At 39.4% G+C, this 25,941-nt stretch overlaps 1 protein-coding gene across 1 annotated transcript in view; it reads left to right on the top strand.

Moving 5' to 3' along the window:
* The window catches only part of LGR4 (leucine rich repeat containing G protein-coupled receptor 4), a 103,004-nt gene that overhangs the window by 29,927 nt on the left and 47,136 nt on the right, over window positions 1-25,941 (top strand). Inside the window, exon 2 of the mRNA XM_045484818.1 lies at window positions 25,813-25,884. Within this exon, the coding sequence (XP_045340774.1) occupies window positions 25,813-25,884 (72 nt within the window). The remainder of the gene's footprint in view (window positions 1-25,812; window positions 25,885-25,941) is intronic.

Genomic DNA, 25,941 nt, shown 5'->3' with positions numbered 1-25,941 from the left:
GCCTCTGTTCACTAGATGCCAGTAACAACCCCCACCTCTCCAGCTGTGACAACTAAAAATATCTCCAGACTTTGCCAAATGTCCCCCAGGGGACAAAATTACCCCTGTTTGAGAACCATTGCTATACATTCTTTAGTTCTTAGGTAAAGAAAATAGATAATCTTTATAGATTTGCATTGTTTTGCTTTCTTCTATTTTTTTAGATTTACATTTTGTATGTTATACACATTAATTACCGGTTTGTATTTGGAAGAATGCAGGAAATGCTGAGACCTAGATTTTGTTTTGATTCTGGTTATGTGGCTTGGAAAAAAGCAATTGTCCCCTTTTTGGGCCTTAGATTTACTCATCAGTACAAGTTCTCGGGGCAGGGATGGGGATGGATGAACTAGATCATCTCTCTGGCTTATTTTAGCATCAACACACACAAACACACGACTCAGATGAGATTCAGGTAAAAATCTGTAGACTTGAGAAGCAGAAGCATCTTTTTTCCATGCTTAGCATGACAAGGATTGGAAGGACAGACCTAATTCCTGTCCTTTGTGGGAAATACCTGATCAGGTGGCACTCAGCAAAAATAGCCACTCCTCAATTTTAAGTCACTGTTTATTATAAAGCACTTTGCAGAAAGTGTATTATATGGAGATCATTGGCTTTAATGATTACTGCTAGGTACCATTTTGAAACGTTTTTTCATTTCTAGAAAATAGCATGTCATTGGTCTAACATCCATGGATGATTATGATTTCTTTTCAAAATAACAATTTATTAAAAAAAGGAAAAAATTGGCCAAAACAGTAGGGTTCCTTGTCTATTTTTAAGGAAGAAATTACTAAGATGCAAAATAAGTTTTAAAATAAAAACGAGTGTGTGTATATTTGTACTAACTTACATGTTTACATTGGTTGTCCTGGCTCAGCCACATAAGTGGTAGTTTGCACTCTGAGCCAAACATTTTAGCCTTGACATCCCCCAAATTTCAGATCCATTCCAACCTTTATGGCTCATGTTGCTGCCTAAATATTGGGTAGAAACAGCGGAAGAACAAAAATAAAATGGGGAGGGGGGCTGGTATTCGAAATTAAAGCTAGTCAGTAACCAAACAAAACAGGCAGATTGTGCGCCCAGTTTTTTAGTGTCTCCCCCTCAGACTCCCCCTCAACACCTCCCCTCCCCCCATCACCCCCTGCTCCTGGTTTCAGTGCGAAGACTGGCTAAGGTACCGCCAAGCAAGAGGCCCATCCATCACACAGAGACAGGATTTGCAAACACACGATATTCAGGCCTGGAGTTACTTGCAAGTGTGGGATAGTCACATGAGAACATTGGGAACAAACAATATTAACACCTGTGACGAGGGTAAGTGATCTAGTGGTGATTTTCACCACCCTTTTGTAAACTATAATTACCAGCATTGCAGGGCCCTTAGAAAACCTTCTAACTGCTATCGGACATTTTCCTGAGATTTTTCCTTTCTTTTTTTTTCCCCACATACTTGATGAAAAATTAAGGTGGAAAAACAATGCAATACATGTTTTAGTTACATAAATGGCTTCACTCTCCACCAAACCAAGTGAAGCTCCCATTCTTACAGGATAAATTTCCTGGGTAAGTGGATGGTGTTAGAACATTTCTGAAAATGATTTGTTAGTGCCTGACAGGTTTTTTGTTTTTTAAAGCATTATGGTGTAGTGATTATGGAGACAGCGTTTGGAGATGGGCTGCCTGCATGTTTGAATTCTGGCTTGACCGCTCTGCCGGGTCATTTTGATGCAGTTCCACTTCCAGTTCTGTAAAATGAGAATAGCGATGGTGTCTACCTTTTCTGATTGTTGAGAAGATAAGGTATGTGAATCATTTGCTACCGTGCCTGGCACTGAATGCCAGCTCTTTTTGTTATTGAAGGGGTAGTGTTGGTTAGTGGAAGAGGCACTTGGTCAAATGTTATCTAGAAGGGATAATTCTGTTATAGAATGATGGCTTAAGAGAAACTAAAAGAGTTTGTATCCAGTTGGAGCACCATAATCTCTGAGTTTAAAAATTTTTAGTCATCTACTCCTGAAATCATTGTTGCACTGTATGCTAATTTGGATGTAAATTTAAAAAAATAAAAAATAAAATAACTGACATTTTTAGTCAGAAAAGCCATCAGATGGAAGGATGTTGCTTCCTACCTGCCTGTGTGATGAATTGCAGGTGAAATATGAAAACGAGTGGCAATGTCATGATTTTAAGGAAGACTTCTTTTAGTCACCGAAAGGGCCATCTTTTATTCTAAGATGACGCCCTTTTGGCATTAAATCTTTCCTGCCTGCTTTTAAAATAGGTTGATGGATGATGATTGTAAATGTTCTCACATGTCAAAATAAAGAGTGGTCAGCCCTGCACTGGTTTCCCCGGTTGTGTGGGATTCAGGGCTGGGGGTTGGGTGCTTTGTTGATTTATGGTACCAGAATTCTGAGAGTCTTATCCATGGTAGGAATCTTGTCACGGGTCCTTGACAGAGGTCTTCTAGCCACTGCCTAAGTGTCTCCAGTGAGGATGTAGTGGCTTCTCCTACTGAACAGCTCTAAGGCATCGACAGTGTTCTTTTCTGTTCTATTTTGTAATATACTCTACTGCCCAGCTCAGTATAGTGGAAAGACCACAAGCTTCTACTGCAAATATTATTTTACTTTGGGTATGGAAGGCCAGACTTCTAAATATTAAAAGGGGATGCAGATGTAAACACTGAGCATGTATGAGAGTCTTAGGGATTGTTAATTTCCTTTCTTCTTCCTTTCCCATCCGTAGCATCTTGTCACCATGCCTAACTGTCTCATCTGTGAGATGCATCTTCTCTGATTTACATGAGAGCTTCAGTTCCTTCCTTCAATCTCATCTTCTCCAGACCAGATTTCCCATATTTTTAGTGGCTCCTCTAGTCAGCATTTTGAGATCCCTTTATTTCCCAGCCTTCAGTTTTTGAGGCAGACTATGTGAATTTTCTAGGTACCAAGCCTTCTGTGTGGGCACCTAGTATGTGCAGAGAAGTAGTAATAACACCTCAAGTTCACAGAGGGCTTTATTTTTTAAATTTATTTTTTAAATTTTATTTTTTAAATTTTAAATTTTAAAAATGCCTTCCTGTCTTTCCCAGACCTGTGGCAGGGGCAGAGGCTTTTCTATTTGCCTGTGAGGAGCCTGGGAGTCTTTCTAAGAGCAGACAGATATCATTTAATTTTAGAATTCGGAAGACTTTGCATACCATGGCAGCCTCATATCCCAGAAGAGAAATTTGAAGCTCAAAAGAGTCAAGGGACTTATCTCAGGCCACATGGCCAGAGTTTGGCCAGGCCCCTGGGGAATTGGACTTCATTTTGAAGTTTGGTTTTAGTCCAGAAGTTGAACCATTGCACTGTGCTGCCTCTATGTTGTGCAGTGGGTGAAGAAAAGTATAAAGCAAATAAAACAGGGCTCTTTGGCACAAGGAATTTGCACAGGAATAGGGCAAAAGATTTGTTCTGCCATTCTGTTCTTAAAAAAAAAAAAATTCAGCAGCTGAAGTGATGATAGGTACACATTTTGGGAAGAAAGTCCACATTGAGTGCTATTGTTCAGGAAGGATTTTTTTTTTCTTTTAATTTTTATTTTAGGGAGAGAGTGTGTGAGCAGAGTAGAGGGGCAAAGAGAGAAAGAGAAAGAATCCTAAGTAGGCTCCCTGCTCAGCGTGGAGCCTGAGCCCATGACCCCAGGATCGTGACTTGAGTGAAAATCAACAGTTGGATGCTCAACCTACTGAGATACCCAGGTGTCCCTCAGGAAGGATACTTTGTAGAGACTGTGAAGAAAATTAGATTTGGTTATGGGAGGAAACAGTAGAGGGATGTCCCATGTGAGGGGTGTAGGGCAGTATTTCCTAAAATACCTGTGGTGATGGGCCAGTTTAATTTCTGATCCACCGTGGTTTGATACGTTTGTAAAACATAATAAAGATGAACTTTTCATAAAATAAAATGGAAAAAAAATACAGTGGAAAAATACCAACCCAGAGTTTTCATTATTTGATTTTAGACATAAAATGATTTTACCAAGTTGCTAGGATGTGAACTTTCAGTCTGGTCTCATTGTGGCATGTTAACGGTTTATAGAACGACCCCACATTTTGAGTGGCAATGATCTAGTGTGAACAAAAGTGGGGAAAAGTGGGGTATGGTGGCAGGGAGTGGATGGATCACAGGTGGTCTGAAGGAGGTAGACCTACCCAGAGCAGGAGAGTGTAGGAAAAGGATAAGAAGAAAAAGTGAAGGTGATGGTAACTGAGAGAGTATTTCAACTTTGAGGGGGACGGGGAGCTTAAATTTGGCACCATGAGCAGTTGGGAGCCCCTGCAGGTTCTTGAGCAAGGGAATTGGCTTGTTAGTGCCATGCTGTATGATACTCTTAGATATTTGAGGTATTTGCTGCTGCTGTGTAAGCTCTGTGTATATCTAAAACTCCTTTTTTTTCATGTAAAATACTCTTCCATGATTACTGTCTTTCTTCATTTTCCTCTGTTTACATCATTCAACTAGCAGAAATGGCTGCCTTGTATTTGCCGATGGGCCTTGTCTGTGATGGATGCTTCTTTCTTGAGCAGGTTGGCCATTTCCCCACACTCTCCCTCTCCTGTCGCTTTCCCACCTATGCAGTTGCATTCAACTGCAGGTGTCTTCCAGAACACTTCCGACTTTTTAAACCAGTACAGTCGACCCTTGAACAATACCAGCTGTATTTTCATGAAAATGTATTTTCTCTTCCTTATGATTTTCTTAATGTTTTCTTTTCTCTAGTTTATTGTAATACAGTATTCTTACAATATAATGTATATATATATATTATAACATAAAATATGTGTTATGTTTATGTTATTGGTAAGGCTTCTGATCAACAGTAGGCTATTAGTCATTAAGTGGGGAGTCAAAAGTTTTAGTCAGATTTTTGACTGTGCAGGGAATAGGTGGAATCGTCACCCCTAACCCCAGTGTTGTTTAAGGCTCAACTGTCCTTGTTTTGCTTGTGAGCATTTTGAAAGCAAGGTCAAAGATGGAGATTGTGGAGGGAGGTGGTGTTTAGGTGGAAAAGGCTCTGTGTGTGTGTGTGTGTGTTGGGGGGGGGGGGTTATTTAGGGAACTGTAAGGATAAAGTAAGATTGGTGTTCCTAATATATGGAATGCCTTTTGTATTCTTTATCCAAGAGGGAGTGGCAGTGCTTTGCTTTATAGACCAGGATTTGGGTTCCGAACTACCATGACCAAGAATTCGCCCAACACCTGAAGCCAATAACCAGTAGGACATGGACATGATGTTTTACGGCCCACATGTATGAAACAAATGGAGTCCTAAGGAGAGGCGTGGCATGGACTGTTCCATATTTTGGAAGGATTGCTGTGGGTGCTGAGTGCAGGTTGTATTGGAGAGGGACAGTCATGGAAGCAGGGAGACCACCTTGGGGGCTACTGTGGTGGTTCTTGGAGAGAGGGTGGTGGCTTGCATTAGGGATTAGGGTGGGGGAGAATGGATGGAGCTGTTGTTTTGGCGCTTGTCATAGCATTGGGGGCTCCTCATGGAGGCCCAGGAAACAGTTAAGTTATATTTAATATGTACTGTTAAATTTTGTTTAATTTTTATTTATTTTTGAGAGAGAGAGAGAGAGAGACAGAGCACAAGCAGAGGAGGAGCAGAGAGAGAGAGAGACACAGTGTCTGAATAGGCTCCAAGCTGTCAGCACAGAGCCCATCGCGGTGCTCGAACTCAAAAACTGTGAGATCATGACCTGAACCGAAGCCAGACGTTCAACCGACTGAGCCACCCAGGCGCCCCTTTTTCTTTTTTTTTTTTTTTTAATTTTGTTTTAATGTTTACTTATTTATTTTTGAGAGAGAGAGAGCACAAGCAGGGGAGGAGGAGGAGGAGGAGAGAGAGAGAGAGAGAGAGAGAGAGAGAGAGAGAGAGAGAGAGAGAGAGAATGTGCTGTTTGAGAAAGAGAAGGGCAAAGAGCGTTTTTACCAACAAAACAAAACAGCTGTTATCAAGAGGTACTTGAATGCCTGCACCTCCATTGCCCTGAGGGTGAGCCCTCAGCTATCTGGAAAACTCGGCTATCCAGGACGACTCGTTCTCTGAGAGCTCTGGTTTAGCTGTATTAATGTGGAGGATAATCTGTGTGTGTGTCATTGTTTAATTGTTGGCATGTAGTGACTCAACTGGTAATTTAAATTAATAGACTGTGCATATAAGCACCCTATTGTTCTTCTTAGATCTCTATGGAGCTTTGATTGGCACTTAAGTGATGGTGTATTTGAATTAATTACTGTAGCTGAGCAAGAGCTGGGAAAACACATTAGAAACCAAATAGATAGTTGTGATGTAGGGGTGGAAGGAATACACGCAAAGTGCGAGTGAGCCCAGAATAAACGCTCCTGGATGAAGAGAACGGAGGAGTGGAGGCCAGGTGCTCGCAGACATCAGGGCACCCGAAGGAAGCGTGCTCAGCTGGTAGCCTCAGCTGCTCACTGAAGGGGGAGCCACCCTCCTGCCCCTGCCACCCCTGCAGGACGAAGAGGCGTGGTGTGGGTCCCCCTTTCCCCATCCCTCAGGATCCCAGCCCAGGCATTTCCACCTCAGGCAGGCTCTTCCTCACATGTTTACACACATCCTCTTTAAACCTTGTGTTACTTTTCCTTTTCGCTTTTAAATCTTGCCCAGTTACCTCAGGAAATTCTCTCCCTTTCTTTGTTCTATTCCCGGAGCCAAAATTAAGAGGGGCAGAAAAAAAAAAAATTCTAGTTCTGGTTAATATTCATGAGATTCATGCTGTAATAAACCTATTGACAAATGATCTAATTACCAAATCCCATGGCTCTTATAGGTACTGATTATTTGACAGGGTAGTACTTCACCTTGAAGCTTCTTCAGATTCTTCCCTTACCTTCCTGATCATTCCTTCCTCTTTGTCTCTTAAACTGAGTTACTTCTGAGGTTTTTTTTCTCAGGCATTTTCTTTATTACCCTGCACGTCCTCTTTGGGCGATGCCATTTGCTGCTGTGTCTTAATTCTCCATGTTGCCAGCTCGCACCCCCCCCCCCCCCCCCACTGGCATGTCTCGGTTCTGGGCTTCAATTTACAACCACCTGTTGCATAACGCCACACAACCTGAGACCCAGTGCACGTTTCTCTCCTGTCACATCCCCAGCTCATGGTGGCATCACGGTCCCAGCTCTGTGGGCGAAGCACCACGGGGCCGTCTCTAAGGTTCACCTTTACTTTTTTCTTGGCCTCTAATCACAAAGCTCTGCTGGTTCTGCCTCAGAGAGGGCTCTTCTCATCCTTTTCTTCTCTGTCCCTTGTGCTGCTGTTTTGGTTTCCAGAGCTCATTCTCCTTCACAGGTGCCCTCCACCTCAGCCTTCTTGCCTCTACAGTCACCCTTTCAGACCACCACCAGACACATTTGTACATTTGTCGGCCTATGCCAGGCACACAGGGGGTGCTCACAAAATGCTAGCACATTCCACTGTATTCCAAAAAAGAATTTAAGATTGCTTACAAAAACGCGTAACATAAACTACAGAAGAGGTGAACCCCAAACATAAATTGGGACAAGAAAAGATCACTTGCAGACAGGAATTACTGAAGCTACATACCTAATGTATACATTTGGGGAAAGGGGTTGCAGTTTTAGCTTGGAGAAGCTTAGTGCCCACTAGGATGGGGGAGTGGTTCCATACTGTCCATAAGATAAAAAGGGCACATTGTGCAGGAGAAACACAGCTGTTCTTGGAACCAAGGTCAGAGAGAACTTTCCCCAAGGGGCTCTGGTAAAGGGAAAACTGTGTAGCTTCACAAATCATAACGTCATCTCGTTCTTAGAACACCCGTGGCGATCAGTTTCATGGGGCTTCTGCTCCCAGCTTCGCTCTGTGGAGAACGGTAGCAGAGTGCCGACACGGAATTTCAATAAAGGTATAGGGAATGGAAAAATTGTGCTCGTCCACCAGAATTTCTTTGTAAATCAGCCTTGTTTATGTGCCTTTTAAAAAATAGCCTCCCGTGGCTTCTTGTTTCTGTCCTCAAATTATTATGTGGGTAATCAGTGTCCTCTGTGATCTGAGCCTATACTGTCGTTCAAGGTTTGTCCCTGACCCCTGAACTCCATATCCCAGCCAGGCCAGTCTACTTGCAGTTTCATGACTGGTTCTGTCCTTTAGAATCCACCGTCCTGCAAGCTGTTCTTCTAGCTTTGGAGGCCCTTCTCTTTCTGTACTTTTTTACCCAGTTTGCATTCAGCTGTCTTTTTTTTTTTTTTAAGATCAGAGGGAACACTTTATTCATCATGCCAGTAAAGATTTGTAGAACAACAGCCACAAAAGGTGTAAGTTCTTTACGTACAACTGACATTATGCATCAAAGCACCCACATCTTATAAAGGTATCCAGAATTTCACTTCAGCAATTTTATTTCATTTTAAACTTACTGCTTCAAGTAAGAGACTTCTCATGCATTTACTTGGTTAAGTGCAGGTAGTATTGGTTTATTTGTTTCCATATTTTGGTTGTAACAGTTGTTCAGTAGTTGAATATATAGTGAGGGGCTCTGCCAAGCTTAGCCATTAACCTCGGAATCTAAGCACCATTTAACACATAGTTCCTGGGGAAGTTGTTTTCCCAAGTTCCAAAGCATATCACTGAAAACATCACTGCCACTTGCTCCGGTTTAAGATAGTAGAAAGATCCCCGGACTGCGATTTATCTTTTTGATTCTGACCTTGGTTCTTTAATTAATTATTTAACCCCTTTGGGCCTCAGTTGCCTCATTATTACAATGAGATGATGAGGTTAGATGGTGATCAGGCAGTGATAATAGTAAAAATAATAATTGGAGACTTTGATTCAGTTTTGGCTACGGGCTAGGTGCTGGGCTGGGCACTGGCTGGAAGTCATGTCATCTGATCCTCACAACAGTGTTCTGAAGTCAGAAGTGTTATGCCAATTTCGCTTGGGGAAACTGAGGCACAGATAGATGAAGGGACTCGTGCTGGGTTATATAGCTGACGAGTGAGCAGAGCTGTATTCAAACCCAAGGCATTTGCTTTGGCTTCTGGGAGAAGCATTTAACCACTATGCTTTCTAGTTCAGTGGTTCTGTGAGATGCTATTTTTAGGACAAAGCCTGTATTTTAAAATTTTGAGGAAGAAAAATTAGTTTTACTGAAATCCAAATTTACATCATTCCTCCCAAACTATTTTTAAATCCAGGAACTTGTATTTAAATGAATGCTTTACTCTCTGTCTTGCTTTTCCCCAAATGTGTTTGCATGTAGGGTTATTATTTGGTTATAGCAATAGACTTTGGGAGGAAATCTGTCATTAACACTCTTTGCTGTCCATAAGAAATGTTGTGTTCCTGACTGTTCCAGAAATGGGGCAGTTATAAAAATTTGTTTAAAAAAAAAAAAAAGGATATCTTATGTGCCCTTTCTTTCTTTCCTCCCGCAACCAGGCCATTGACTTCCTTTAGATGACTGGAAAATTAAGCCTTCTTTTGAATTTATTTTTTTGGAAATGTTAAGTATGTACTTGCTACCATGACCACTAAAGCATTTAACACAGTGTCTGGCATGCCATTCACTCAACTGTGGCCACACTGTATGCCACAGGCTTGGGACACAGTGGTGAACAAAACACACCCCCCACCCTAATGGAGCATACGGTCTGGCTGGAGGAGCAGGAAGTTGATCAAAGTGATATTTGCAAATGCTACAGATGTTTGATAAGCTGTTTCTCATGTTATTATTATCCATATAGTATTATACAGATGAGGAATTACAGCCTTTTATTTAAACCTTCCCAAGGCAATCCAAACCAAGATTTCCACTTTTTCCCATAACAATTAATTCACCATCATTCAGTCATTCCTCTTGCTGTTAATGGGATGATCATTTAACTTATCCTCCCAATGACTAAGAGGGAAAAGGAATGCCATTAATAATTATGCTGAGATAATAGATATAAACTGGGGTTGTCCCAGGCAGACTGCAGCTTATTGGCATCCTGCGTAATGGTATCTGAACTGACCTTCCAATCTTACAGTCTTTAATGATAGGTTAAATTCTTTTTGGAGAGAGAGGGAGAGAGAAAGTGTGTGTGTGTGTGTGTGTGTGTGTGTGTGTGTGTGTGTGTGTGTGTGTGTAAGTCAGGAGTGTGTATCTGGTTTCACTGGGGGTTAAGGTATTAAATACTTTCTTCCTTATAGGAGTTTATTTGCTAAGATATTATTTCTTCTCTGCTTACCAATTAATAACAAAACTGCCCCAATAAACATTGCCAAGTGCAGAATTGAGAGATTTTCTTAGATAAACATCCTAGGGTAATAAATCTGAATGTATTTTGGAGTTCCTAGAGTGTATTTGTCTCTCTTTTTTTAATAATCAAATTTCAGGGTAGCCCGTTATTTTCTGTCCAAGGTAAGAAACAAAGGACCATATGATCCATGTTGATTGCAAAAATTAAAAAGAATTAAAGTTTTTATTTCTGGAGCTTTTAGAACTTAAAGACTTGCTACAAATGGAGTTGTCCGGGAGTATTACAAAACCAAATTTGAGAGGTGCTTGGGTGGCTCAGTTGATTAAGTGTCCAACTCTTGATTTTGGCTCAGGTCATGATCTCACGGTTGTGAGATTGCCCAGCGCAGAGTCTGCTTAAGGGTCTCTCTCCCTCTCCCCTGCTCGTATGTGCACATGCTCTCTCTCAAAAACAAAAACCAAAAACCAAAAAACAATGACAACAAAAAGACAAATTTGAGAATCTTTGCTCCCAAATACTCAGGACTATCTCAAATTTGATTGCATAGCTTATTCTATACTGAATAAATCATTTGTGACTTTAGTGAGTTTAAGTTAAGTCATTCCCAAGGGAATATCTTGAATGATTTTTTTATAAACCATTGTTATCAATGTCTGTTGTCTTATAATCAACAGAAATTGTTGAGTCATCTTGGTTACCATTTTGAGTCATTCCTTTAGGATAGAATATGTTTTATAAGCCTTTTTAAAAACGGCCATCTGAGAGAAGAAGGGAGAGTGTGTGGTATGTGTGTTTGGAAGGGGTATTGCATGCCTCATAACCTGCAGGGAAGCAATTGCTCCACAAAACCTGCATTAAGGGTTAGTGAAATCTCAGAAAGCCTGTCTCTCAGTTCAGGCCTTGACCTTATCATTAAGATTTTTCATCTTAATATAATGAGGTCAGTGCCTCAGTGTCTTAGACTTTGAAGGTTTTCTTGACTAGGATGATTATTGGATGTACAAACAGTGATTTATTATATACTTCTAGAAACCCCCATAGAAGAATGAATGAACACAGAACTTTAAGAAAGAGGTAAACAATATAAGAAAGTGCCAAACAGAGGGGCACCCTGGTGGCTCAGTCGGTTATGTGTCTGACTCTTGGTTTTAGCTCAGGTCATGATCTCACAGTTTTGTGTTTGAGCCCTGCACTGGGCTTGTGCTGACAGTGCACAGCCTGCTTGGGATTCTCTCTCTTTCTCTCTGTCCCTCTCCCACTTGCACTGTCTTTGTCTCTCTCAAAATAAATAAATAAACTTTTCAAAAAGGTGCCAATCAAAGCTGAAGAATACAATAACAGAAGTGAAAAATACACTAGAGGGAATAAATAGTTGGTTAGATGATACAGAAGCATGGATTAATGATCTGGAAGTCAGGGTAGTGGAAACCACTCAAACTGAACTTCAAAAAGAAATAATTTTTAAAAGTGAGGATAGTCTAAGGGATATCTGGGACAATATGAAGTGTACTAATATTCACACTATAGGGGCCCAGAAGGAGAAAAGAGAGAGAGAGAAAGAGGCAGAAAACTTATTTGGAGAAATAGTACCTCTGAAAACTTCCCCTGACCTGAGGAAGGAAACAGACATCAGGATCCAGGAAGCACAGAGTCCCAAATGAGATGAACCCAAAGAGATCTGCGCCAAAATACATTATAATTAAAATGTAAAAAAGTTAAAGATACAGAACTTTGCAAACATCAAGAGAAAAGCAATTAGTTACATATAAGGGAACCCCCATAGACACAGCCAATTTTTCAGCAGAAACTTTGCAGACCAGAAGGAAGTGGCATGATATATTCAAAGTGCTGAGAGGGAAAAACTTATAGCCAAGAATACTCTGCCTGGCAAGGTTATCATTCAGAATTGAAGAGAAGATAAAAAGTTTCCCGGACAAATAAAAGCTAAAGGAGTTTATCACCACCAACCCAGCTTTACAAGAAATATTAAGGGGATTTCTTTAAGTGGAAAAGAAAAGGCTATAAATAGAAATAAGAAAATATATGAAAGAAAAATGTCTGGTAAATATAATGTAAAACTAGTATGTTTAAAAAACAAAATAGTAAAATTAACTATAATTACAACAAGTCATTAAGGGATAAACAAAAAGGTGTAAAATATGACTCTAAAACAAAACAAATAATACACACCTATCAATAATTATTTTAAGTGTAAGTGGACTAAATGCCTTTTTTAAAGTTTATTTCTTAAGTAGTCTCTACACCCAACAAACTCATGGCCCCAGTATCAAGAATTGCATTCTCTTCCAGCTGAGCCAGCCAGGCACTCGTCTCATCTCGTCTTGTCTCGTCTCGTCTCGTCTCTGTCTTCTCTCTTCTTCTCTTTTTTCTTATTTCTTTTCTTTTATTGCAAGTGGGGTAAATGTTTTAATCAAAAGACATAGGGTAGCTGAGTGGATTTAAACAAAAACACAAAAACAAACAAACAAAAAAAAAACAAGACCCATTTATATGCTGTGCACCAGGGACTCACCTGAGATCTAAAGACACACACAGACTGAAAGTGAAGGTATAGAAAAAGGTATATTTGCATGAAGGTATATTTCATGCAACTGGAAACAAAAATGAAGCTAGAGTAGCAATACTGTATCAGACAAAATAGACTTTAAAACCAAGTCTGTAGCAAGAGACAAAGAAGGGCATTGGATAATGATAAAGGGACTAATCCAACAAGAATATGTAACACTTGTAAATATACGCCCATATATATATATATATAAATAAAGCGATATTAATAGAGACAAAGGGAGAAATTGACAGTAGTACAATAATAGTAGGAGATTTTAACACCCCGTTTACATCAATAGATAGATCATCCAAACAAAATTAATAAGGAAACGTTTGCCTTAACATAGTTATTAGACTTAATATATACAGAACATACCATACAAAAACCAAATAGACATTCTTCTTAAATGCACATGAAGCATTTTCCAGGATAGATCAGGTGTTAGGCCACAAAACAAGTCTCAATAAATTTAAGAAGCTTGAAATCCTATCAAGCATCTTTTCCTACCACAACAGAATGAAACTAGAAATCAATTACAAGAAGAAAACTGGAAGAGACACTAACACGCAGAGACTAAACAACATGCTGCTGAACAACCAGTTGGTCAATGAAGTTATCAGAGGAAATGAAAAAAAAATACCTTGAGGCCAAGGAAAATGAAAAGGCAGTGGTCCAAAATCTATGGGGTGCAGCAAAGCCATTCTAAGAGGGAAGTTTATAGATGAAGGAAGACTTTCAGGGTTACTACTAAATGGTTTGATCCAAACTTGTGCTGGGAAAGCAGCTGTAGTTGTGACTCCATTCGGGTTGAAGAATAAGAAATATTTGGCTTTAATAGCCAAACCCTCGAATTCATGGTTCCGACTATATTTCACAGATAGTATATATGAACTTGAGACTTTGCGGTCAGTAAGACAGAAACACACGTATGCTGAACCAGAATTTCCTGAAACAGTACTTACTGTTACTACATTTGATGTGTTCCAATTTTTTCTATTCTATTCTTTCCTATTTAACTTCTGTTTAAAAAAAAAGTTGGCAATGACCCATTGAAATGATTTCACAACCCATTAATTGGTTGTGAGTTGAAGTTTAAAAAAATACGCGTCTAAATAGAAGTTTTCGTGGGTGTGCGTGTTTGAAGGCAAGGACCATGAAGTAATGTTTTCCTATCAGTGGTGTTAATAAGTGTAGCCATAATAAAACATAAACCGTTTAGTTAATTAGAATATTTACCATAATAAATGCTGTTGGATTGATTTCTTTATGAATAGTGCATTTTGTCTGCTACGATGAAGTAATTGAGTGTTTCCAATCTGCCCAGCTGACAATCCTTACAATACTTCTTGTTGATGTTAAATGGACTATTGAAATACCATTCTGTCTGTGTGTCTTGGCTGGTAATGAGCACTGTTTTGTCATCGTTAGGGTTACCAGAACAGCTGTTGACACCCAAAGAATGCCTGAGAACACCCGTTAAGTAGCAAGAAAACAAGGAATATTAGAGTTTAACCCTTGTCTGTTCCATGGGATGCCAGAAGCTAGGGTACTTAATCAAACTATAGAAAGGAAAATAATGCTCTTTTTCTCTTTGGATTCATTTTTTTCTTTGCCGTTTGATAATCATTACTCCAGATTTCAAGCATTTTATATTTTTCTCTTTAGAGCATGCCCCACACTGAAAAACTAGGCTGTTTAAAAAGACAAAAACAAACAAACAAAAAATCCTCCAAAAACAAGTGGAACTTGTTTCAATGTTAGAAAATACTGGATTAGCCTAACTACTTTTATTTTGTAAAGTTACCCCTTTAAGGATATATAACTTAAACCACACCTGCCTTTCGTCGTGGTATGGTATTTTCACACCAGTGTTTTGTTCTCTACCTTTTCTAACTTGTTGGGTTAGCATCTCCTTGAAGAACACACCCTTAAGTGTCTCCTTGGCCATATTGCTTCATTGAGAGCATAAACAATTACAGCATAAAATATTACCTTTGGAAATGAAGTCATGCGTCTTTCTTAATTACGGAACCCTTGTAATTCTGAAGGGGGTATGTTTTAAAAGTCTGTGCTCATTCACACACTTGCTAACACAAGCAGATGTGCCTGTGAATATAGGAAAAACATGAATCTAAGAGTTGCTTATTTTCTACTGATTATGCATGGAATGTGCAGAATCAGGAATGCCAAAGTAGGAGTCATAATGATAGATTTGGAAAAGACCTGAGGACTAGCAAGTACAAAATATTTTATAGTCGGGGAAGCTGTGTTCCAGAAGGGCTGGATTTCTTCTTTCCCTCCTTTCCTGCCATTGTAATATATGGCTGCCAGAATGATCTTTCTACAGTGAACCTGACCTGCTTAAACTTCCTTTGGCAGCTCGGATTTCTGGAGGTCACCTCAAGGCTTTTGGGGATGTACTTCCTGCTGATCTTGGTAGCGTCTCTCACCACCTGTAGCCATATTGCTTGTAATGTTCAAGTTCCTGGATGGTTTTCTCTCTTTGACAACTCTGGTTTTATCTCATTAGACCATGCTTTCACAAGTGGCAGTCCCTGGGCCTGGAAGGTACCCCCACCCAAACAAACAAGTTATCTCGTTCAGAGTCTTTCAAAGTTTTCTCCCCATGAATCCAGTGAGGACTACATTTTACATCATGAAACAGTATATATGCAAAACCTAAATAATTTTGAAACAATACTGGTTGGTTTTCTATGTGATATACTTAATCTGATTTTAGGTGTTTATTACACATCTTCTTAAATGCCATATGCCACCTGCTAACTACATTTCATCTCCCTCTCTGCACTACCAGCTTGCTATGGGAAGGTTGGACGTGTTTGGGGAATGTTTTTAGTTGCACTAATTAGTGAGCCAAGGGGAACAGGGGTGCCAAGTGCCCTATAGTGAGCAAGGTTGTCTTGAATAATGAAGAATTAATCCTGCTCAACATGCCAATTGCGTCTCTGCTGAGAAAGAGTGCCAACCTCATGAGTGAGAGCACAGATTGAAACAGCAGCTCTCTATAAAGTAATATCTGTCCATTACACCTTGGCACCACAGCCTTTGCCTTTGGAAGCCTTTCTCCAGTTCCAAGTTTGGTTGATCATCTTCCCTGGCTGTGCCACACACATCACAATATTTACTTATCGTTCATTATTGCCTTTCTGCTGTTTCAGAACACTCTTGGAGTAAACACTGTCTTACTTGTCTTTATATACCCAGCGCCCAGCACATAGGCACAAACCTAGTAGGTTTAGTAAAGAGAGAATGAAGAGGTTTGGTCTGATGTCCTACTGCAAGTGGATAGCAGAGGTTGGAAAAACAAAATAAATTAAAAAGCAACAAAACAAAACTGTGTGTTTCCTGATTCTGAAGCCGGCACTGTGTGTAACAACATCCTTTGGTTTTGGGTAAAGCTGGGAAAGAGGAGCTCTTAGCCATAGGATTATTTTTTCCTGTGGGAGAAATGTGAGGGGGTAATATATTTGCTCTTATTTATAAAAACAGCTGTTGAGGTTTAATTTACATATGGTAAAACTGTTTAATGTACAGTTCTAAGAGTTTTGATAAATACAATCCCATAACCCCCATCCAAGTCAAGATATAGAGTATTTTCATCACACCAAAAGTTCTCCTGTGCTCTTCTGTAGCCATCCTGTCTCCCATTGCATCTCCCCGCTGTTGGCCACCACTGATCAGTTTTCTGTCTCTAAAAGTTTGCCATTTCTGGTATGCCGTATAAATGGAATACAGGGGTGCCTGGGGTGGCTCCGTTGGTTTAGCATCCTACTTCAGCTCAGGTCAAGATCTCATGGTTTGTGAGTTTGAGCCCCATATAGGGCTCTGTGCTTGACAGCTCAGAGCCTGGAGCCTGTTTCGGATTCTGTGTCTCCCTCTCTCTCTGTCTTTGCCCTTTCTCCTTCCCTCTGCACTCTGTCTCTCTCTCAAAAATAAATGAACATGAAAAAAATTAAAAAATAAATGGAATACAGTGTGTAGTCTTTTGAGTCGGGCGTTAACTTTGCATAAGGTATTTGAGATTCATCCATGCTCCTGCTTATATCAGCAGTCTCCTTTTTGTTGCTGGGTATTATTCTATTGTATAGATACACCAGTTTCTTTATCCATTCACCAGGTGAAGGGTATTTGGGTTGTTCCGGTTTTTGACAATTATTTATATACCTAGCATTGCTGAGTCATATGGTCATAGGCACGTGTTTATAAGAATTTGCCGGGGGCAATTTGCCTGCGTGGCTCAGTCGGTTAAGTCTCCAGCTCTTGGTTTTGGCTCAGGTCATGAATCTCACAATTCATGAGTTTAAGTCATATGTTGGGCTCCCAGCTGAGAGCATGGACCCTGGTTGGGATTCTCTTTCTTCTCTCTCTCTCTGTCCCTCCCCTGCTTGCGTTTCTCTCTCTCTCTCTTTCTCTCTCTCAAAATAAATGAAAAAACTGAATAAACTTAAAAAAAAAAAAAAAAAGAATCTGCCAAACTGTTTTCCAAAGTGGTGGCACCATTTTGCATTCCTACTAGCAGTATATGAGAGTTCCTCTTGCTCTATATCCTTGTCAGCACTTGATATTTTCAGCCCTTTTTCTTTCATACTTCAGCCATCCTGATAGTTGTGTGGTGTGGTATCTTGTGATATACTTTGCGTTTCCCCACTGGCTAATGTAGAACATCTTTTTATGTGCTTTCAGCCATTTGTGTCATCTTTCGTGAAGTGTCTGTTTAAATCTTTTTGCCCACTTACAAATCTGGCTTATTTTCTTACTGAATTTTGAGAGTTCTTTCTATATTGTAGGTACAGTTCCTTGATCTTCTGTGTTTGGCAAATATTTTCTTCCAGTCTGTTTCTTATCTTTTTTCATTTTCTTAGCAATGACAATGTACCTTTGAAAGTCTTTAATAGAGAAATTCTAAAAGGGCCTGAGGTCGAAGTTTTAATCCAGTAGAAAAGATGATCATAAAATGCATTAAACATTCTTCCCTGTATCTCTTAAGGCAAAAAGTTTTCTTTTTTTTTTTTTTTTTTTTTTTAAGATTTGAAGTTGGCGTTTTCTCCAGCCTTTCTGTATTGTTAGGAAGATTACATACTAGGATATTCAAGTACTTTCAACAGATAATGACTTTACTCTGCAGTAAACTAAAATTTTTTTTTAGTAACTTTTTGGTAACTTTTCTCTGCAGTAAACTAAAATTTATTTTTAAGCACCAATATGGGGCGTTTTAGCAGACATCTTCTTAAGGACTGCAAGGCTGCAGGGAAGCAAGGTTTGGATTCTTCCCACTGGAAAACAGAGTCTTTGCGTTTGAAACACCAAGGAAGGCGCTAGATAACATGGAGCCAATTTCTGCTGCCTAAAACTGTAGTAGAAATGTTGCACATGGTTTTAGAGGGGTGTCTGTTGTGACATCTAGTTGGATTCTAGCAGTGCCAAAAAAACATGTAAGGTCAGGAAAATCTCTCTGGAGCAAAATCTGAGTGAAGTACTATATAAACTGTTTTGGCCTCATTTCTGCAGTATAAAGAGCAGTATCTTCAAATATACATAGCTGCCCTGATTGCTTTCAAAATGCAATAATGAATTTTTTAAAAGTTAAATTTAATTGGATGTTACGACAAAATATAGTGATAGTAAGTGGAGAATAGAGTGATGGATTTTAATTAAAAAAAGAAAAAGAAAAAAAAAGAACTGTGAACGTATCTCTTGACACAGAAGCCTCACCATCTTAGCACTTTGCCTTGCACGTAAGTAGCTAATGTTAAATGGGTGACACAGTATCTCCTTTTATAGGAAAATCCCTAATTAATTTTCCTTTTGGCATAGTTGCTTTCACTGACAAAGAGTTTCTCATCTCATGATGTACAGCCTGACAAAGATAGCATCTAGATAATATGAGATGGTAATACAGTAAAACCTTGGTTTGCGAACATAATTTGTTCTGAAAACACGCTTGTAATCCAAAGCACTTATATATCAAAGCAAACTTCAAGAACCATTGGCTCAGTTGTGATCAGGTGACGTTGGGTGTCACGTACTACTTGTATTGCAAGACATCACTTGTTTATCAACTTAAAATTTATTAGAAATGTTTGTTCATCTTGGGGCACCTGGATGGCTCAGTCAGTTAAGTGTCCTACTTCGGCTCAGGTCATGATCTCGCGGTTCGTGAGTTCAAGCCCTGCGTCAGGCTCTGTGCTGACAGCTCAGAGCCTGGAGCCAGCTTCAGACTCTGTGTCTCCCTCTCTCTTTTCCCCTCCCCTGCTCACGCTCTGTTTCTCTCTCAAAAATCAATAAACATTAAAAAAAAAAAAAAAACAGATGTTTGCTCATCTTGCAGAACAAGTTACTTGCAGTCCAAGGTTTTACTTTTATTAAAATATATTTTCAGAGAAGTTTTTATTTTATTTTGTAAATGAAGAATCTTAGGTGCCAATAGATAAGCATGTTCAGAACTATATGATTTCAGATTTGTAAAAAATATATACCATATGTAGAAAAAATCTATAAGGACATCCATGAAATAGGACTGTGGTTATTTCTGGCTATTAATATTGTGAATGGTTTTCTCTGTATTCAGTTTTTAAAAAATGAATGCAGATGGATCACTTTTGTTATAAAAAGAAGAGTGAGAGAGGGAGAAAAAGAGATTGCTTGTCTAAAGAGACAGAATCCTTTCAGAAAAGAAGTGAACCCTTCATAAGTTTTGACTAGGATTTGGTCTTCTGTGTGTGTCAGCGCAATTGGTGGGTTAGAGAGAACTTCCCTTCAAATTTGTCCCGCCAGAGGCACCTTTCAAATTTAGTTCTACTTTTTTTTTGTTTGTTTGTTTTTGTTCATACTGCATACATCTGTGATTGGAGACCTGAAATTTTTGGCTAATTACGGAAGACCCTAGAAAAGTCATTGGGATAGTATTTATTATCAACAGGTGCTTGTGGAGTTTAAAGACACAACCGTTTCCTAGAGAACAACATGAAAGAACCCAGTGTTCTCTAGAACCTGTGTGTTGTTTAGGGGCTTTAAACCGCTGGGTAGTGTTCGAGATATCATCAACAATGTGGTAGTAGCAGCACACTTTTATCTAGTACAAACAGGAGGACTTATTCAAATTTAGATAACATTGGGTCAATCAGAGTATATTACAAATTAAATAATTCTGTGGCAGGAGGCCCAGACCCAGTGAGCATAAATGGCGGAGTCGAAGGTGGTACACGCTTGGCCATCAGCAAACAGGTTAGTCTTGCTTCTGGAGCATTTTACAGGGGTTTTAAAAAGGAACCTTGTTGAAACACGATGTTCCTTTTTACTCTGTAGATACTTTAGAAGTAGTGAATTTTATGAGGGAAAAAAGATGAGAGTTTAACCACTGGGGAGATTTAGCAGTTTCAATTAAACAATTGTACCCTTTAAATTTTAATTTTGAAACCAGCCACTGCTAGTGTTTGAGGATTCAGCTTCCCCCCTGCCCCCCTCCTAATGAGGTAATGTGATTTTGTATTTCTGATCTCTGCGGTAAAAATTCGGGAGTATTGCATTGTGTCAGCATAATATGCTGACGTGTATTCTGTTCTAGTTGGTGTACTTGGAGAGAACTAAGTGTAAAGAAATCTGTTAGGGAACAAATATGTATAGAAAAGATACAGTCAAGCATCCCTTTAAAAGTTCTGGGTTCTGTTCGCTGCTTGTCACTAAACTATGTGAAGTCATCCTAATCTTTTTGAAATTGGCTCTTGTCCTCCCTTGTCCTTCCAAAAATTTCCTATAAGAATTAATTCCTTTTATTTCTTCTCTTTTCTTTTCTGTTTTCTTTCTCCCTCTTTCTTCTTTTCTTTTTTCTTTTTCTTTCTTTCTCTTTCTTCTTCTCTCTCTCTCCTTCTCTTCCTTACTTTCAAGTGTTTGATTAGCACCTCAATGCCTATGCCTCAACTTTTTTTTTTCTTTTAAAATGAAAAAAAAAGGGCTCTTCTAGCTTAAAACTCTTTGACCCCTGGAGTTCTGGAGTTTAAAGTCTAGTTTTATAGTGGGCAGGACTCCAGGTTCTAGGTCTTCTGTACCATTTAATGTTTCTCTTGTGTAAAACTGGTTTTCTCTCTGAGGAAAAAAGGCCACCAAAGGCAGTGTGCCACTTTGCCTGCTAGCTTTCACTGCACTGGGCTCAGCCAGCCAGCTTCCAGGAGCCGCAAAAGCATGGATGATAGTAAGCTGATACTTTATCACTTATTTAGCTTCTTCTACGTGACTTGACATTTTCTGATCTTCATAGCAGTCTACGAGGTCTGGTTATTACTGCCTCTTTTTTTCCCAAGTGAAGTAGCTGGGACTCAGGAGAGATGAACAGCTTGCCCATGATCACACAGCTAGTCTTGTAAGTTCGTAAGTAGATCTTGGTCTGTGTGGCTGCCAACCCGTGCACTTCCAACTATGCCAGGCCAACTCCAGTTACAGCCATCGGCTCTCTCGAAATTGCCCTCAGAGATGTTTTGAGTTGGCGGTGCTCTGACCTTGTATGATTTTTGGTTTTCTATGTTAGATTTATTTTCTCCATAGTGACCCGGGATGGCAGATCACTGGGTTTAACTTCAGAGGTTACGACTATAAGGTTGTGCTGCTCATCTGAATGTCAAACCACTGATCTTAAGGTTTATCTTTTAGCTGAACATTTTCTATACAAATTTTTTAACTTACATGTTTTGATAATTCATACGGCTTGTGAGCCTGAGATGTTGGTAAGTATGGTGTAGGGCTTCCATTTGTAAATTGTTACAGTTAACTTCTCACCCCCAGCATCCTTTCCAGCTATAAGCTCTCTTGTCGGTGTTGGTGATGTCAGGTCTGGAATCTTCTCCAAGGCTTGTCTGTAGGTTGTTTATCACCATTAGCCCTCATTATTTTAAATGAGTACCCACCCACCTTATAATCTGTAACCACATGTTTCCAGAACTTCTCTGGAGATAACATCTTGTAGGCTCCCCCTTCTGCTTTTTTTTTCTTTCTTATTCTCAAATGTTTTGTTTAAAGCCCCGAAAATATGAGAGAAAACACCTATAAAGATATGGAACCTCTCTGAGTGTGTGGAAATTCAGAACATTGTGGAAGCTAGTGTTGCTTCTGTGTCTAAAGCTTTGAAACAAAACCTCACCACATGTTTAAAACATATTAGTTTGTAAATATAGAGTCCTACTGATTGCATTTATAGCTCACAGCAGAACTACCTGTCATGTCTTGTTACTCTGAGGGGAAAAAATGAGAGAAGTGTATAGGTGTCTGTGTTTTAAAAAATTGGAATGCTGAGAATAGTGTGGTGTAATTTCTAATTATGTGTCTTTTTATGGTGAGGCAAGTAATCAGTTTTTCTGTTACTGTGATGTTCACCTGACTTCAGGTGTGCCAAGCTTAGGGGCAACTGCATGCAGTGCTTCCTTTTGTAAAGTAATAAATTGTGGTCGTCCTTCTTTCTCCATTTATTGGAATGGCTAAAGAGCACCATAGTCGTGTGATATTTTAAGGATCACTGCTTACTCAGATTATTATTTTGCCTTTCAGTGTGACTAAACGTTTTGTTGTATTCTTACGAATGATTTCATTGGGTAAGAGCAAATAGTTTTGCAGTGGGAGTGACTCAGTGGTTTTATAATGGGAAACTAATAGTCTTTAAATTTTGTGTTATGGTAAATTTTCCAGAAACATTCCTTTTCCACAAAATGAACCTCATATAATTTCATCAGGGAGGATGGGCCCCTCCATGAAAACTACAGGAAAAGGTAACTCATAGAAGTATATAGTTTCAGGCTGGGAAGCCCCTCAGTCATTCGGTTCAGTGCTCTCATTTACAGATGAGTAAACTGAGGCCCAGGATTACACAGTGGCTATTGGCAGTGTCAGGAGTTGAACCTGCTTCTTTAGAAGCACCCTATTTTGGTGCTATTTCTCCAGTAAGTTGCTTGAGTGTTTATGAAAAACAAAGAGTTTCCCTTCCCCTGCCCAAGGATAATGATCACTGACTAAATTACTATCAGGGCCTGTGTTTAAAAATAATTCTTGAGGGAGGGACGCCTGGGTGGCTCAGTTGGCTGAGCGTCTGACTCCTGATTTCAGCTCAGGTCATGATCCCAGGGTCATGGGATCGAGGCCCTAGTTGGGCTCTGTGCTGAGTGTGGAGTCAGCTTGGATTCTTTCTCTCTCCTTCTGCCCCTCTCCCCTGCCTGTGTTCTCTTTCTCTCTCTCTGTCTCCATCTCAAATAATAATAATATAATAATAATTAATAATAATTCCTTGAAAAGTGTATTCATTTTGTTTTTCTCATAAGTTAACTGTAGTAGAATTTTAGTTATTTTCAATGATAAAATTTTGGAATGAGTGTGGAATTTTGGAATCCCTATGGACATAGGATTCATCTCTAGAGCAGTTTTATGCTCAAGTTTTTATGAACTTTGGTTTCTCAATTCCTAAAGCTATTTATAATTCTTTTTTTTTTTTTTTTTTCAAATTGTCAGGCAGAAGTTCTCTTAAGATTCACTGATGATTGTACCTAGGTCTTAGAGGCAGTATCCCTTTCCCTTTCACCCATGGTAGGACGGTGAGTTTGCTTTGTATCTTTTTTTTTTTTTTTCAAACTTTTATTTATTTAAATTCTAGTTAGTTAACATATAGTATAATACTGGTTTCAGGAATAGAATTTAGTGATACATCACTTACATACAATACCCAGTGCTCATCATAACAAGAGCCCTCCTTAGTACCCATCACCCATTTAGCCCATCCCCTGCCCACCTCCCTCCATCAACCATCATTTTGTTCTCTATCATTAAGAGTCTCTTATGGTTTGCTTTTCTTTCTCTGTCTCTTTTTCCCTTCCTATATGTTCATCTGTTTTGTTTCTTAAATTCCACATATGAGTGAAATAATATGGTTTTTGTCTTTCTCTGACTGACCTAATTTTGCTTAGCATAATATACTCTAGCTCCATATATGTCATCATCACAAATGGTAAGATTTCATTCTTTTTGATGGCTGAGTAATATTTCATAGTATACATATGCCATGATGGATTTTTGGACTCTTTCTATATTGATGATAATGCTGTTATAAACATCGGGGTGCATGTACCCCTTTGAATCTGTAGTTTTGTATCCTTTGGCTAAATACCAAGTGGTGCAACTGCTGGGTCATAAGGTAGTTCCATCTTTAACTTTCTGAGGCACCTCCACACTGTTGTCTAGAGTGGCTTCACCAGTTTGCATGGCTTTGCTTTCTATCTTGACTACCACTGGAGAGAAGTAACAGGACTCATGTGATACTTGGGAAGGCTCAGTGTGCAGTTAAAATCATGGACTCTGGGATGTACATTTCCTGTTACACCATTTGGTGGGTAGCCTTGGGGAGTTCTGTACCTCAGGAAGCCCCAGTCTTCCCCACTGTAAAAGGAGATGTTATGTGTGGTCTTACCACAGTTTCAGTATTCTCTATACCTTAGCTGCTACTGCTATTGCTGGTTTTGTGTCTGCTGTTGCCGTTATTCCTGAACCAGAAAGGTTTCCAAACTTGCTTTGGGAAGAGCTCGTAAAGAGGAATGTGAATTCCATTTCCAAATTTCAATGAATGGAAAAGATAGGGAGAAGAGATTTACCTACTTTGGTACTGAAGGTGTCATCTTATTTATTTGTTTGTTTATTTCTGAGACAGAGCACGAGTGGAGGAGGGGCAGAAAGAGGGAGACAGAATCCGAAGCAGGCTCCAGGCTCCGGGCTGTCCTCACAGAGCCTGATGAGGGGCTCGAGCTCTGGAACTGTGAGATCATGACCTGAGCTGAAGTCGGATGCTTAACCGACTGAGCCACGCAGGCGCCCCAGGTGTCATCTCTTTTAAAAGAAAATTTCTCCTGACCAAATTAATAAAAGTCTTAGTGTTCTTATTGTTAGCTGATTTGGGTGTTTTATTATTAGCTGATTTCTCTTCTACCCTCATATATCAGTATGTCTAAACTAGTGATGAGGCAGTCACATTTGTGAGTTTTCATGGTGAGTTTTAGAAAAGAGAGGCCTGAGGGCCCAGCCAGAGACAAGAGGCGGAGGAACCTGATTTGAGGCAACTGTCCCAGTGCATGCTGGGGCTTTCCCTCTGAGACTGCCTTAACCTGTCTTTCACAATGTCCATATTAAACAGAGTGTGGAAAGAGAAAACCAACTGAGAAGGCAGTTGCCAGGGAGGAAGGAAATGGTTAATAAAGTATTTTTTAGCTGTTTGAATGTAGTTAATTGTCGAGTTGTATCATCAAGTGAGTTCTCTCCTTTCTGCTGCTTCTTTGAGGAAAAACTGTAAATGGACAGCATACCTGTCATGTAAGCACATGTCTCTAGGCTGCATCTCTTCGTAGGCTAAAAATTAAATCCCCTTACAGCTATTACCTGGAGGACTTTTATAGGTTTTGCAGAAAAAAATGCCTGGAATACAGCTAGGACCTGTTTTATTGTCCCTGACAGTGACTTAAGAAGCCACCTATGCCTGCAAATCTTTTATCATGCCCTGGGGTATTCATTTGTTTATTTTTATCAGGTACAGCATTTGAATACCAGAGCACTGGGAAATCAAACTGGCCCAGTCGTAGGTAGTTTGAGGCATTTTTCTTTTCTTTTTTCTTTTTTTTTTTTTTTTTTTTCTTTTCTCAAGGATATTTGAAGAGGGAAAGGAAAATCCAGGACCTCTGGGTACATTTCTAAATTATGGGACATCATTTATAATAAAAGATTTAACTTTGTATTTGGAAGCCAAATTAGGATTGTCCCTATGTCTGTCTTGTGTGCTCATTTTTCTTCTTTACAGAATGTCAGCAGCTAATTATTCTTCTGAGTTGAGTTCTTTAAGTCTAGTATCACTTAGTTAAAAATTTTCTTAATTTTATGTTTTCCAGGGATATCAGTATGAACAACATTACTCAATTACCAGAAGATGCATTTAAGAACTTTCCTTTTCTAGAGGAGCTGTAAGTAATATTTTGAGAAATATGTTTTATTTGTGTTTTTGTTTCCCCATTCTCTTT

The sequence above is a fragment of the Leopardus geoffroyi genome, chromosome D1 (assembly GCF_018350155.1).
Source record: "Leopardus geoffroyi isolate Oge1 chromosome D1, O.geoffroyi_Oge1_pat1.0, whole genome shotgun sequence".
Classification (NCBI taxonomy): domain Eukaryota; kingdom Metazoa; phylum Chordata; class Mammalia; order Carnivora; family Felidae; genus Leopardus; species Leopardus geoffroyi.
This window is presented reverse-complemented; position numbering and strand designations above follow the sequence as displayed.